Genomic DNA, 15268 nt, shown 5'->3' with positions numbered 1-15268 from the left:
TGCCCTTTCTCATACGCACACGCATGACATCTTAACTTGTTTTACTTTGTGTGGCACAGAAGTCAGTGCTGGGTCTAGCTGCATTATGTTGCTGACGAGCTTGCACTGCAAGCTGCGGCCCACAGGTACGCGGATGGAGGCTTACAGAAGGCAAGTAGCCTTTATTGCAAGTAACTAGTGGGTGAGATGGAGGGAGCATAGACAATTTTCAGTCTATTACCCCAATTGGAGGTCAACTAGTAGGAACAGCAACGTACTTGAATCAAAACGAGTGCAGGTTTTAAGTTCCGCCTTCTGTAGTTTAATCCAACGTACTGCATACATGTTCTAATAAGTGCAGACCCCTTAATCCTTTTTAAAGAGCCAGGTACCCCCTGGGCATTCTTTGGGCCCCCTGGTGGGTGGAACCCCTAGGTAGGGGGCACAGAAACAATATTTTTACTGAAGGGCGGGGGCTTGGTATGAAAGTTTGAATACCATTGCACTATACTGATTGATTTATTTCTTATAAAGCGCAGCATGCCCATCCATAGGCCTCAGTGTGCTGCATAAAACATACAACCACAAAATTAACAATAAATAAAAACAAATAAACAAAAAAGCAAAGAAAAGAAATGGTGCCCCAGGCAATAGTTGGCAATTTCCACAGATGCACCAGAAATATCTATTTAGGATAATTCTCACGTCGGTATGAGATAACATATTGCCAAGGTTCTTGCATATGCTCTGGAACAGTGGTAGGTTACTTTGGCCGCACCCTATAATAATGCAGTCTGTGTTGCTCTTAGTGAAGCAATTGTTAATTTGCCCCCACCTCAGAAACCTCGGTCCTGTGTTCTAATACAGTTTTCCCCCCACTCTTTGATGCAGCCATGCCAAAACTTTGCTCCTGAGCGCCTCCCTTGGCTCATGACCCTGCGGTTTTTCCACATCAGTAATTATGATATTTTGTGAGTCCAAAGAAACCCCCCACCCCTCTTAAGTTCTTATCAGTAACCTTTGGCATTATGGATTTTCTAGTATGAATACCCTTTAGTGATAAAACACCCAAAAATGTTATTTGAAATGACCACTGATGCAACAGGTTTCGGGAATGATGGAATAGCACTATGGGAATATTCTACCTCTGGACAGGTTGGCTCTGCCTGAAATTCAAATGTTTCCGCAATTTCTATATTCAAGGTTACCAAAACAGGACTTTCAGTTAAATTCGTCTGACGATATTGATTTACCCTAGTAAGGCTCTGATCGGTTTGGCAAGGCTCGTCCGCGCTTTCAGAATGTAAACGTGTTACCCTCGTATCCACTTAGTCGACCCATGAGCATCTGTACAAAAATGAAGGCAGCGAATAATAAGCTCTTTCACACTTGACCGCCTCTCTGCATTAATTCAGCATCCACCACAGTCTTATCCAAAGAAGATTGCACCAAAGGTTCCAATAGGACTTCCTCCATCCTTTTCGTAGGAGACTGCATTGCCACAGCCAACAAGGAGCTTAAGTGTTAATATTTCCAATTCGATTCTCCAAAGGCATTTCCCCAAGAGCATCCAGATGGTCCTTCACTAACTGCATGGGTGAAGGGGATCAGAAGTCCTTCCCGACTCCGTACTGGCCTTAAAAATATCCCCAATCGACCCTAGTTCAGAAGCATCATCGGAAGATTGGAGCTTCCTGTCTTGAAGTCGTCGTCTCCTCCGAGCACTCCGTGCCATGCCTTCGGTCAGTCGACTCCTACTCACACTAGGAACTGGGGACTCCGATGGAGTACCATGCAACTCATTGCTTGCCGCTAGCCTGGGAGATTTAAGCTTGGGGGAGATCTCAATGACAGGTTTAGACATTTTAGTGACCTGGGGATAAGCGTGAGTTCTGGTGACAGACGTTTTGGAGATCAGTTAATAAGGTTAATAGGACAATAACTCCACACTTTCACCAAATAACACTGAGAATGAACACAACTAATTGGCATGTACTATGGAAAGATTCCCACTCAGGAGGGTATATAATCTAATTTTAGCCCACTGTCCCTTACCAGAGGACGAATACCCATTTGCATATAATTCTGGTCCCACCCACAAGGACAGTCCAGCACCAAATTTGCATAATTCACATAAAGGACAATCCAACTTCAAGTTGTGGTTATCGGATGACCTCTGCATCAATGCCTTTGTGGAACACACTTTTAAGCACTCCTTTTAAATTATTATTCAGCTATTTGTTGAGCGGAGGATCTAGCTTTGGAAAGCATCAGAGCCCTTAAGACACAGGGGGAATGACCTGGTAAGGGAAGCGGATCACTGAGGGTCAATGCATGGGAGCGGAAAACAGGGGAAGAGGAGGAGGGCAAGCAAAGTGAGGACTCCAGTATTGGAATTTCTTAAGTTCTATGACTCCAATACTGGGATTCCTTAAGTCCCATAGCTGTTGAAGTGTTGATGCTTATTGTAACAGAATCATTTTTTGTGAAATTCTTTTTCGTGCATCAACATTTTGAAATAATGACTTAATGTTCTGGGAGTTTAAGTATATTAAATGTAATTAATAACATGATTTAATATGCCACCACCTCTCTGACCATCTCCTGTATCTGAGGGCTGTGATGGGCATTACGATTACCAGTCTTATTGTGCTCACTGTATCCATCTTAGAAATGTCAAGGGCTGCAGCGGCTATGGGTTCAGCTCCTCTTTAAAACCTATTGTCCCCATTTGCTGCATGATTGGTTAGCATTGTGACCATTGTGCAACATTGCGGCACCCACTGTGACAGAAATCGCCCCTAGGAACTATAAAAAGCACCAATATCGGACACCAATGTTTTTTTCTCCATATTTTTATAAATTATTTTCCAAATCTGCTTCTTCAGGCCTTTTATTAGTCTTGACGCTTCTCTGCCACCCACCAAACAAGGGAGTCTTTCCTGCTGCCTATAAGCCACTTGTGGGCAATCTTCAGCCCTCCAGATATTTTGACCTACAACTTCCATGACCCCTCACCATTCACTATACTGCCTGGGGCTGAAGGAACCTACATTCCTCTGGATTCGTCCTCGTTTGGAGGGTATCAAATACCCCTGATTCAGTTCACCCTCAAGACAAGCGGCAAACCCTCCTTAGACTTTAACGGGCTCTTGCTTGCCAAAAAGAAACATCTAATTTCAGTAAACGTGTACGCTTAGCAGGTTGAGCTTTATGCAGACACTGTTAAGTGCGCAATGGTAGAACAGAAACAGCCAGTGCGGCAATGATGGGGTGAGGGTGATATAGAGGTGATGTTCTGTGAGCCACCCCCACTTCAATTCCTTCTTTGTTAGCTTGCACTGAATTGCAGTTCTCTATGCAAGGTTTCTCCTGGAATATATATATATATATATATATATATATATATATATATATATATATATATATATATATATATATATTTCTGATGTTTGTTAATCTGCTTAGAATCACATGTTGTGCATAGGTCCGACATCCAGTGGTCACTGCGGAGTATTGCATTTTGTTTTTCGTAGTCGAAAAGGGGACGTAGACAAGGCGTGTCTGTAACACTATCCCTATAGTGACGTGCGTTGTACCCACAATCCCTCACGCGTCGAGGTCCCTCAGATTGTTTTTTTCCGCCCAGCTTCTGGTCGCCTTACGCGGAGCTCATAGAGAGACATTGCTAAATACTTACTACGGACCGCGGTCCTTAATTTTACTTATTATATTGCTAAAGATCCCTCCCCTCGACGTTAGCTGTGAAGCTGTTCCTCCGCCGAGCAAGTTTTCGACGGAGGGGAAGAGACGGAGGAGATCCTTCGGCGCTGTCGAACACGTGGCCTGGCCTCGCCGGCCAACATACAGTAGGGAGAGTGGGGGTTTCGAACTTTTATCTTCTCTTTGAGAATGTCTTTCTTTCTCCCCTATCTTTCCCTTGGGGTTGTTATCCCCAGTTATTATTGCCTCAGCTATGAAGAGGACACCTTTTAAGTTTTGCCCACGCTGTAGGGGCAAATACACTTGGAAGGACAAACACAAGCTCTGTAAACGTTGCTTGCCCCTCGATCATAAGGAGGACGGCTGCGCGGCCTGTAAGCTCTTGAAACCAAGAACTCTTAAAGAACGCAAAGTTAAGAGGTGGGCGGACTACGCTATGTCGAAGTCAGTTTCCTCACCCGCCGCCGCTGTTACAGAAAGTGACGAGGAGGGTGATAACTCGATGTCCGTTACGGAAGTCATTAACCCCCAGAAGGAGCGCTCGCGCTCCTCGACGTCCGTCCCCGGCCCCGACGGGCTCGGCTCACGCCCTGCTCATGGGGATGAACACCCCGGCGACAAGGACGCACACAGACCCCATAGTCCTAAGCACACAACCCACGGCTCTTCTTCGTCGAAGACGAAGGATCCATCAGCGCCGAAGGGGAAACAGGGCACTCCGGCGTCTACCTCAGACCATAAGGGTCTCAAGCCCCACCCGCAAACGCAGTCGCGACCAGCGATTGGGCTTTCTTCAAACAAGGGCGCTACCCCAAAATCATCGAGTAACGCAGGCAACGTCGACACCAGAGTCCTCTACTGACAACCTTGTTGTCGAGAGCCTGGCGAGAATCGTTTCCGAAGACAAACGTAAGCGGACGACGAAACAAACGTCGAATACCGCACAAAGAGCTATAGAAACGCCGAAAAAGCACAAAAGTAGCCAGGAACTGCCCCTCTTCATCTAAGGGCACTTCTGAACTACTGGAGGGCTTTTCAGAGGGCGACGGAGACCTTTCTTCGACGTTGTGGGAGCGTTCGAAGCGTTTTGAAGGTGAAAACACTGATTTCCCCCCTCTAGACTATTCAGGGGTCCCCCATGAGACCCTTGAAAGACTCCATTCTTGTATGGAGAAGATGGAAAGGTTCTTAGGAAACCAGGACCCACCCACACCCAAAAGAACAAGAGAATGGACCCAGGATGACCCTAGGGTCAAGATTCCTAGGCTGATTCCCCCTTCTACAGACATATATGACCTCACTGAAGAGGAGCAATACCTCCAGGAAGATGAGGAGTGTCTGGGTGGAGAGGAAGAAGAGGGGTTTGAAGAAGATCCTTACACTAGTGCAGGAGCTTTCGAAGAGGATACAGCTACCTCGCAGCCCTGGCAATCCCCATCAGTGCAGCCTTGGCAATCCCCATCAGTGCACTCAGACCCTGATGTCTTTCTCCCTTCTCCTCATAAGGATTCACCTATTGGAAACACCTCTCCCATAGATGACCAACCTTCACTGAATGCACTATTGCGCAAGGCAGCAGCGCATTTTGAAATAGACACAGGGGAGAATCTCCCGGACATAGACTTTGTAGAGAAAGTTATTAAAGAGAAAGCCCCTGTTAGTCAGTCTATTCCGCTCCTGGCTTCTATAAAGAGAAGAATAAATCCTTCCCTTTCCAATCCTGCCTTAGTCAGAGGGGTCAACCCTAGAATAGAAAAGCTCTTCAGCCCTTCGCCCTCTGACCCTTTGTACATCAGATGCCATTCTATCCCTGACTCCCTCGTAGTCACTAACACAAGGAAAAGAGCAGGGGTACCACTATCCACTAGTGAGGCACCACCTGACAAAGAGGGCAAAAAGCTCTATGCACTTGGGAAGAGAATCACGACGTCCGCTGCCTTCTCAACTAGGATTGCAAATAACAATTCCCTACTAGCTAGCTACGCAGATGCACAGTGGAGCAAGCTGCGCAGCGAAGCAGAGGACGCACCAGAACCCCTGCGTTCACGCCTGTTAGCTACTATCTCAGAGGGGACGCTTGTAAACCAGGGCATCGTAAAAAACTCCTTAGATGCCGCAGAGACGGCTGGCCGTTCCTTAGTTCAGGGAATACTTCTCAAACGCCATGTCTGGCTGCGCAATTCGGGATTTAAGCCGGAAACCCAGGCTTCCCTGATAAATAAGCCCATAGAACAAACGCATCTGTTTGGGAAAGCAGTTGATGAGGCCCTAGAACATGCGAAGAAAGAGTTTGATACCATCAAGACTCTTGACCAAATTTCTAGGCCCCCTAACAGACGCGGCTATGGCAATAGACGCTCCTTTCGTGGCCAACGCCAACAGCAAAACCAACAGCAATTTTACTCTGCTACCAATTGGCCCTCTAACCAGGGTAACAACACCCAGTTCAGTCAAAGAGGCCAACGTCGTGGCAGAGGAAGAGGTCGCGGCTCCAGCCCCAGAGGTTCCACGCCCAATAACAACAAATGACCCGAAGATTCGGGTCCCCTCCCATGCATCACCGGTCGGGGGCCGGCTAACATCGTTCCTTTCAGCATGGGAGGGAATATCGTCAGACCGCTGGGTATTATCCACCATAGCCCACGGATACTGCATCGAATTCAACGGTTCCCCGAAGTACAGACCCCCACGGAACCGACGCATGACTCCGGAACACCTCACCATTCTTCTTCAAGAAGAAGAGCTACTGAAAAAAGAAGCTATAGAGGATGTACCCCTATCTCAGGTAATGGAAGGTATTTATTCAGTGTACTTCCTTGTACCCAAAAAGGACTTAACCATGCGCCCTGTATTAGATCTGCGCCCAGGGAACAGGTTTGTCAAACCGCCAAAAGTTTCGTATGGTGACCTTACAGGAAGTAATCCCACTGTTATCACAAGGGTATTACATGACAACACTGGACATGAAAGATGCATACTTTCATATTTTAATGTTGCCAGCGCACAGAAAATACCTCAGGTTCAAGATAGCGAACAAACACTACCAGTTCAGAGTACTACCCTTCGGGATAGCATCTGCACCAAGGGTATTCACAAAAGTACTGGCAGTGACAGCGGCCCACCTGTGCAGGTTATCCATCCCGGTATACCCTTACCTCGACGACTGGCTCATAACAGGGGATTCTTACGAGACATGCTTCTCCAATACCCAAAAGACCGTAGATCTTTTGTTCCAACTGGGCTTCTCCATCAACGAAAAGAAGTCCAGCTTAGACCCCATCCAAATCAAACAATTCCTAGGGGCTCTAATTCGAACAAAGGACGGCCTCGTCTTCCCCTCCAACGAGAGGGTCCAAAACATGCTGTTTCAGATCCCCCATTATGTGGCAGGTCGAGAGGTGACGGTACGCAAAGCAATGCGCTTGCTAGGGATGATGGCGTCATGTATTTATTTGGTACCTCACGCGCGCCTGCGCACGCGCCCAATGCAAGAGTGGCTCAACAGCCAATGTTGTCAGGCCAGCGGACAATGGGACGATCTAGTGGTGGTCTCGCAGGCCTTGGTTCTCTCGCTACGGTGGTGGACAAAAAAAAACCCTGTTATTAGGGAAAACGTTTACCACACCTGCAGCGGAGGCCACTCTAACCACAGACGCATCCCTTACAGGATGGGGGGCTCACCTATCCCATCAGACTGCTCACGGAGCGTGGACTCCGAGCTTAGCATCCAAACATATAAACCTGCTGGAACTTCTAGCGGTGTTCAAAGCACTGAAAGCCTTTCAGGATCACCTACAAGGAAAGACAGTGATGGTCCTCACAGACAGCACCACAGCCATGTACTACCTCAACAAGCAAGGGGGCACTCTCTCTCCAGGACTGTCCAAACTGTCCCAGAACATCTGGAAGTGGGCTCTCAAACACAACATGTTCCTACTATCACAACATGTACCAGGGGAACTCAATCTGCTAGCAGACAAACTCAGCAGAGACTTCCCCCTGCCCGTAGAGTATGAATGGCGGTTACAAGAAGACATCGTCTTCGACGTCTTCACACAGTGGGGTTTCCCAGAAATAGACCTGTTCGCAACTCTGGAAAACTCTCAATGCCAAGATTACGCCTCCAGGTACCCCCAGAACCAGTCCAAGGGGAACGGTCTGTCGATTCAATGGTCAGGGAAATTTGTTTACGCCTTTCCCCCGACTCCCCTTCTCAACAGAGTGGTGCACAAGATGCACCAGGAGCAGGTTACCATGATACTAGTGGCCCCAATGTGGGCCCGGCAGCCATGGTTCGCTCACTTAATGGAGATGTCCCTATCTCCCCCAGTGAAACTTCCCTGCCCGTACAACATGCTGTCACAGGACAAAGGCAAGACACTGCATCCATGCCCTCAGACCATGAACTTAGCAGCCTGGCTCCTGAGATCATAGAATTTGGACATTTACAACTCCCGCAGAGATGTATGGACATCCTCAGGGAAGCCAGAAAACCTAATACTCGCCACTGCTATTCTAGCAAGTGGAAAAGATTTATCATCTGGTGTAGAGGTAAGAGCATCAACCCGGTTGACTGCTCTCCCACTAACATTGTTCTGTACTTGACCCATTTACTGGATTCAGGTCTAGTGTTCAATTCCATTAAAGTCCACCTAGCGGCACTTTCTGCATACACCACTTCCCAACTTAAAGTGTCGTGGTGGAAGATACCAGTTATCAAGGCCTTCATGGAGGGGGTAAAGAGAATACACCCTCCGATAGCTAACCCAGCTCCCGGATGGGACTTAAATGTGGTACTTTCTAGACTCATGGGCCCTCCTTTCGAACCCATGCACAAGGCAACTCTTAAAGACCTCACTCTTAAGACTGCTTTCCTAATAGCTATCACCTCCATTAGGAGAGTAAGTGAACTACAGGCTCTTTCTGTACTAGACCCCTTCGTAACAGTTCACAGGGATAAGGTGGTTCTACGCACACACCCAAGGTTTGCACCAAAATTCATCTCGAAATTTCATGTAAACCAGTCAATAGAACTACCAACGTTCTTTCAAAACCCTTCCAGCTTGGGAGAAAAAAGTCTGCATACACTAGATGTACGCAGAGCTGTCATGTTCTACATGGAAAGAACCAGACCACTGAGAAAGACTAATCAGTTCTTTGTCTCTGTGGCAGCAGGAAGAGAAGGAGATGCAGTTTCAAAGTCCACTATATCTAGATGGATTGTTCAATGCATCACTCTCTGTTACACTCTTGCTAAGAGAGAACTACCCTTCAAGCCAAGAGCACATTCCACTCGAGGCACTGGGGCTTCCATAGCGTTCATTGCAAATGTTCCCCTTGAGTCCATCTGCAAAGCGGCTACCTGGCGTTCTGTGCACACCTTTACAAAACACTACTGTCTAGATGCACACTCTAGATCTGACTCCCAGGTGGGACAGGCAGTATTAAGACATCTTTTCTCTACTGTTCCTTCTCATAACCCACCGCCAACTCCAGGTACTGCTCGCTAGTCTATGCACAGCATGTGATTCTAAGCAGATTAACAAACATCAGAAGACAATGCATTACTTACCGTAAAAGCATTTCTGATGGTTGTATCTGCTTAGATTCACATGCGCCCACCCTTCTTCCCTGCTCGGATGGAAGGAACATAGACATCCTTTTCTATATTTCTCTCTTTTCTGTACTCACTCACGTCTAGAAGGCTCCCTCAGGGCAGAAAAATACAACAGAGGGACCTTGACGCGTGAGGGATTGTGGGTACAACGCACGTCACTATAGGGATAGTGTTACAGACACGCCTTGTCGACGTCCCCTTTTCGACTACGAAAAACAAAATGCAATACTCTGCAGTGACCACTGGATGTCGGACCTATGCACAGCATGTGAATCTAAGCAGAAACAACCATCAGAAATGCTTTTACGGTAAGTAATGCATTGTCATATATATATATATATATATTCTCTAAGGCAGGCCACATAGTGCAGGGGTTCCGCAGGGAGCCAGTTTATCCCTTGTACGTTTCAACCTTTTTATGAAATGTCTGTGTAATCTATTAGAAATCGCTGGCGTATATTTCACTAAATATGCTGATGATACCCAGCCCAGCTGGTGCTGGAGTTAGAGGGTGACTATCAAGTAGACATGGCTAAGATCGCGGCAATATATGGCATAATTGAGAAGTGGATGGAGGGCCACTGGGTGTGCCTGAACAGCACAAAAAAACTGAGCTGATATTTGGCTCCTGCCAGGCAAGCGCCAAGTTAGGATTTGAATACGAGTCATTTTTTTATCAAAGACAAGCGTATCAAGGTAGCTACTCAAGTGAAAACTCTCTGGATGATGGAGGCTTCCCTGGGCGTAGAGGTTCAGGTGAATTACCTCCATAAACACAACGTTAACGATCTGCGTGTCCTGAGAGCCATCTGGCCCCTTCTCAGTGATGAGAACGCGGCTACAATCGCCCGGGCCATTATCTTGTCGCGTTTGGATTATGGTAACTCACTGATGCTGGGTGCCTCTAAGAAAGGTATTTAGAGATGCCAGATAATGGAGAACAATGCGGTACGTGTTGTAAAAGTGATCAACAAAGGAGATCATGTGACCGAAGGAATGAGAGCACTAAACTGGCTCGGGATTGAGGATAGGATCCTCTTTAAATCTATGACATTAGTGCACAGATGCCTGCATGGCGAGGTACCGGCATACCTCAGGAACAAGTTCAAAAGATACATACCCAATAGGCTATTGAGGTCTGACGCACATGGCAGGCTACAGGTGCCATTGGTTAATCGGGTGACTGGTGCTGGTAAATCTTTCCCTGTGAGGGCTTCTCAGCAGCGGAACAAGCTTCCACCGGCTATTTGCTCAGAATTAAACTATAGAATTTTTAGGAAGCACCTTAAAACAAACCTCTTTAAGTTCCAAACACATTGAAGGGATTCAGAAATGTTTATATCTAAGTTTGTCCTTGTCTCCTGGTTCTATGTTACTGCGCCCTGATGCCTGCAGGCTTTCGGTGCATTACAAACACATAAATAAATATACATGAGTGTTCCAAGTGGATCTCTTATGCTGACTTTTGAGTTGTGCTATTGTTCTTTTTCCTTTTTTCCCCCCCTAAAACTCTTTTGGGAAAGCTACAACAGATTGAGTGCTTCGAAGCTACATCGCTCGTATGTCCAGGCTTCTTTGACTTCACTAGCAAATGCAGCACAGGCATAGGATACCTGCACCAGTCTCAACCCCCCATAATGGCCATAGCCTACAGTTGCAACCTTGGTGCTTGGGGAACATCCAGCGACCAGTCCGAGGATGCTACCGAAGGCCTGGAAGAGTAAGAGAAGGCCATCTTTTCGATGCCAGGGTTCACTGCAAACCACTGGAGGGATGGGTGAAATGGAGTCTCCATCAAAAGACTGGCAACTGAAAGAGTTGCCATGGGACACATGAACTCCTTCCACTACCTAGAAGGGTGTTGGTGTGGGGCATGAAGATCGGGTGGTTTGACTGACTGTATCCATAACACAAGACCGGTGCATCTGATATTTGAACACACACACTTAATAATGTTACAAGTATTCTGATGATGCTTCTCTATTCTACCAGGGATCTGAAGTGTGTGTGTTCTGTATGTCAATAACAAATTCATAGTGTTGGCTCTTCTCCACAGGGACAATGCAATGTGCTGCCTTGTATCTATTGTGAACCCTTGTTTGAAGACTTGTAACCTACCCCCCACCCTACTGTTCCCTGGTGTTGCTGACTGGTTTTGTCTTTGTTTCTCTCCTGGTGTGGGCGTGGCTTTACCCCCGTTATTGCTTGCATGTAGCTGAGGAGAGGCCCGCCAGTCCCGCCGCCTCCTAAGCTCACCCCGTGCAAGGACTTCCAGCAGGAGAACATCATCAGCCTCTTTGATGACAATTTTGTGCCCGAGATAAGTGTGACGACCCCCTCACAGGTTTGCCCTCCTTCTGTACATCCCTTCTCCACCACCTCACTAAACCCCATTGTTCTATGCCCCACGCAGAGGTGTCGCGTCGTAAAGCCATCCCATGGGCTTCTTGGTGGATGTGAGAACTGTTATGTGATGGGCGTCCACTTTGGCATTCTCGCATTTGATGGTATAATGTGAAAAATATCTTGGCCATCTGAAACGAAACCCATTACTATCCAAGGAGTCGTGCTTCAGACCCAATTTGGATATATTTTTTCTAAATTTTGAAACTTTTGTGCACTACTCTGATTGGTATGAACACGGAAATTGGATAGGATATCCCATTCTTGGCTGTCCATTAGAGGGACGTCCCTTGTCAAGGTCACCAGCTCAAATCTGCAGATGGCGGTTTATGACCGAGTGGGGCATCAAACCAATGCATGGAATGTGACTTGCAGTTTTTGCTCTAGTAGTCACCGAAGGGTGGGTGACCACATCCCTGCACCCAGCAATACAATTGGCTTCCCCATTGAGGTTGACTGCTGCATACATGCCAAGGATTGGGCGGGCATGAGATGTTGGTTGCACTCATGGGTGGTACAGTCTGTCCCCCGTGCCCTTCGCCAGGCCGCATTAGGCCTAATCGGCATGAGGACATGGAGAAGTCTGTACTAGCGGACCCATCCCATATTTTTAAATTACTGGAGGAGTCCAGTAGTTAAGCCGTCTGTCTTCTTTCAGAACCAAAGAATGCCCAGGACAAATTAAAAAGTTAGATGTGGGCTCATTGCTGCAGGAATCTTTTCTGATGTTTTTGGGTTTCCCAGACTTGACACCTCTGCAGGGCTCCTGTTACACATCCTTCTGTCCGATTCCTCCAAAACAGCCGGTGCTCTCTGGTTTCTTTTCCTCCTAGATGGAACATGGGAAATATTTTAGGAACATGCTCTGGATTCTTTATAAACGATGAAGCAAGAGAAGGGTCAGGGATCTTCTGATATACGCTTCTCTTTGAGGCAAAGGCGGGCTGTCTTATTGCAAGTCACGAGCTCCCAGCATGCTTATGCCACTGGAAGGCTGGTCTGGCATTATGCCTCAGCGCTGCCAGACCAGACCTGCAAGGACATTCCCTCATTTCCTTTATGGTAGGAGAAGTCAGTTTCAAAAGAGGTGACTGCAGAAGGTGGTCTGTGGTGGGAGCTTCCCCCATCTGTACTGTCAGGCTTTTAGTTAGCCGCTGTCCTCTAAGAACTGGTGTCTCTGAAGTGGAAGTTGTTCCTTGGAATTCTGTCCTATCCAGTGTTTGGGTACATTTGAAAATGTACCTTTTAAAGGTCCCAGCTTTTTCCTGGAACTACTTATGACCGACTTATGATCTGTGCTTCTGTTCCACAATTAGTGTTTTAGGTTTGCAGTTTGAGAAGATTTCTGGACCACAGTGTAGGTCAGTCAAATCTGAGCGAGTCCCCAAAGGTAACTGCTCCAATGGGGGTTGAGGGGGAGCCCATCTAGAAGGGCTACTCATGAGCAGTTTCTAGCTCCACCATAAGAGGCCAGAGACCACCGAGCCATACCTTCTCCCACTCCATACATTCTGTCTCGCTTTTGCTTCTGCCTGTGTCGATCATCCCCCTTCGAGTTAACCTTTCATGTTCAATGTTTGTTGCTTTTCCTTGTTTCATCATCAAAAAGGATATATTATGTCTTCCAATTTTCATTCACAAACAAGATGGCATCTCACTGACATTCGGAGAGTTCACGTCTGTTGGGCTCAATCTGAGTAGCTTGTCTGGGGGCAGGGTGGATGAGCAAGGCATCAAATGTGTTCAAGCCATCATTGTTTTGGAGCATCGCATAACCGGCTATAAACCAGTATATGTTGGCCATTTTGAAAGACCATTTATGGAGAAGATCATGGAAGGGGGATCTCTTGCTTGATGTTGAGACGCAGCATTTCTTTGAATGTTCTTTGTACCGGGTGGGCTTTTGGCGGATATGTCCTGAGAGGTCAGTCTTTACATGTTTTAGCCTGATGTTCTGAGAGGCCAGTCTTCACATGTTATGGCCTGATGTAAACCCTTGTTGTTCTACATGGAGCTGGCTCATTGCTGGGAATATTCCAGGTGTAACATCCAAGAGCTTAGCAGTGGCACTGCCATCTCCATTTCATTGATGGTCAACACTCCTGGAAAAAGGCATTCAATTATGGAGCAAGGTAATGTTTATCAATGCAAGCTATATGCGTGGCTAAAAGAAACCGGAACATCTTATGAGTTGTGTGCAGCGATATCTGATTTCATAGTGTTTGCAGACTCCCTGTGTCCCTCCAGTCTGAGGGACCACAGTGAATGCCACTGATGCTTTCCTCCCCACTGCAGATGTTGTTACCTGACCCTGTGTACATGCGCAGGTGGTAACCCGGAGTCCTCATTGGTGGACGACCAGGGGCCGTCCAGACCAGAAAGAATGAGAAGCTGAATGAGCACGGATGGGGGTGGGAGGGTGCTTGCAACGTGTGACCTCTATGCAATTCTTAACCCCCTATGTGAGGAGAGACCAGTGCTCAGCGTTTTAAGAAGTCCATTGCTAGTTTTCTCAGCAGTGTGTGAAAGGAGCATGTGTTTGGAGTGAGGCACATATGTGGTCCGTCTGGTCACGTGGCGCTAGCTCCAGGGCTTTAACCATAGTTGTGCCGGAGAAGCATGCAGTCTGAGTTTGGGATGGCCAAAAAGGTGAATTTGTGTCGTTAGCTGGCACCGCTGAGGGCCCTGTTCAGTGTAGCGCAGACGCAGCATGCCTGTGACCCTCCTGCTGAGCCCAAGGAGGGTCGCAGGCAGGCATGCCCATTTTGCATGCATGGGAGATCATCACGCCGCCTCATCTGGCCTTGCTGAGAACTGTATAGGTTTAGCAAAGGTCTGATGACATTGGCACATCTAGGCAGCTGGGTTGGTACCTTTGCAGGAGCCCCAAAAAAACTGTCTAGCCTGCAGGAGCCATGGGGAAAATGAAGTGGTCATGTTTTTGGTGTCAGTGGTGGTCGTGATCTCACTTGGTGACCGTCTGCTTCAGAGGTCACCAATTGAGAGGTCATGATGATATGATTGCTTTGTGCCACTGGAGCACTTTTTACAGCATGTGCATTTCCTTTAAAGCAGACACCCTGGTTCTTAAAGCTATTTTGTCCCTTAATATTTTTTCTTAGCCTCCTTCAGCCAAGAAACGTTCTCCCTTGTAAGCTTTTTGACTGTTATGGTTCTCAAGCATTTTGTGTAGTGCTGATGGAGGAGGCGACCATATCAGAATATCAATGTTAGTGTAATCGGAGGGGTCTATTAAGAGGGTATGGAAATGTGTTCAGGGAATAGTTTTTTTTTTTTTTGGAGTGTTCTTCAGGTGAATAAATCAGACTAAACTAGTACATTACCGGCTTTTGTAATGAGACGGTCCTGGACTGGGTTCCTGGCGTCCCAGTGACATTGGCTCCTGTGCTTTTAACTTTAGACGACGACAGGCCTGGACCCCCATATAAGCATGAACAGCCGCCATGCGCTCAGGGTGTGAGGCAACGCTCTGAACGCATGGGTAAGTAACCTGCGGGGTGACAAGGTTGCCACCCCCATGCGCCA

At 47.2% G+C, this 15268-nt stretch overlaps 1 protein-coding gene across 19 annotated transcripts in view; it reads left to right on the top strand.

The window, feature by feature from the left end:
- The window catches only part of BIN1 (bridging integrator 1), a 508669-nt gene that overhangs the window by 364212 nt on the left and 129189 nt on the right, over nt 1-15268 (top strand). For 11 of the 19 annotated variants that reach the window (XM_069616788.1, XM_069616774.1, XM_069616785.1 and 8 more), the window contains one exon: nt 11535-11663. The exons of the other annotated variants lie outside the window; for them this stretch is intronic. In XM_069616788.1, the coding sequence (XP_069472889.1) occupies nt 11535-11663 (129 nt within the window). The remainder of the gene's footprint in view (nt 1-11534; nt 11664-15268) is intronic. 19 annotated transcript variants of the gene reach the window in all.

The sequence above is a fragment of the Ambystoma mexicanum genome, chromosome 9, assembly GCF_040938575.1.
Source record: "Ambystoma mexicanum isolate Mex_15411 chromosome 9, UKY_AmexF1_1, whole genome shotgun sequence".
NCBI classification, from domain to species: Eukaryota; Metazoa; Chordata; class Amphibia; order Caudata; family Ambystomatidae; genus Ambystoma; species Ambystoma mexicanum.
The sequence above is the reverse complement of the archived record's forward strand: the minus strand, read 5'-3'. Positions and strand labels throughout refer to the sequence as shown.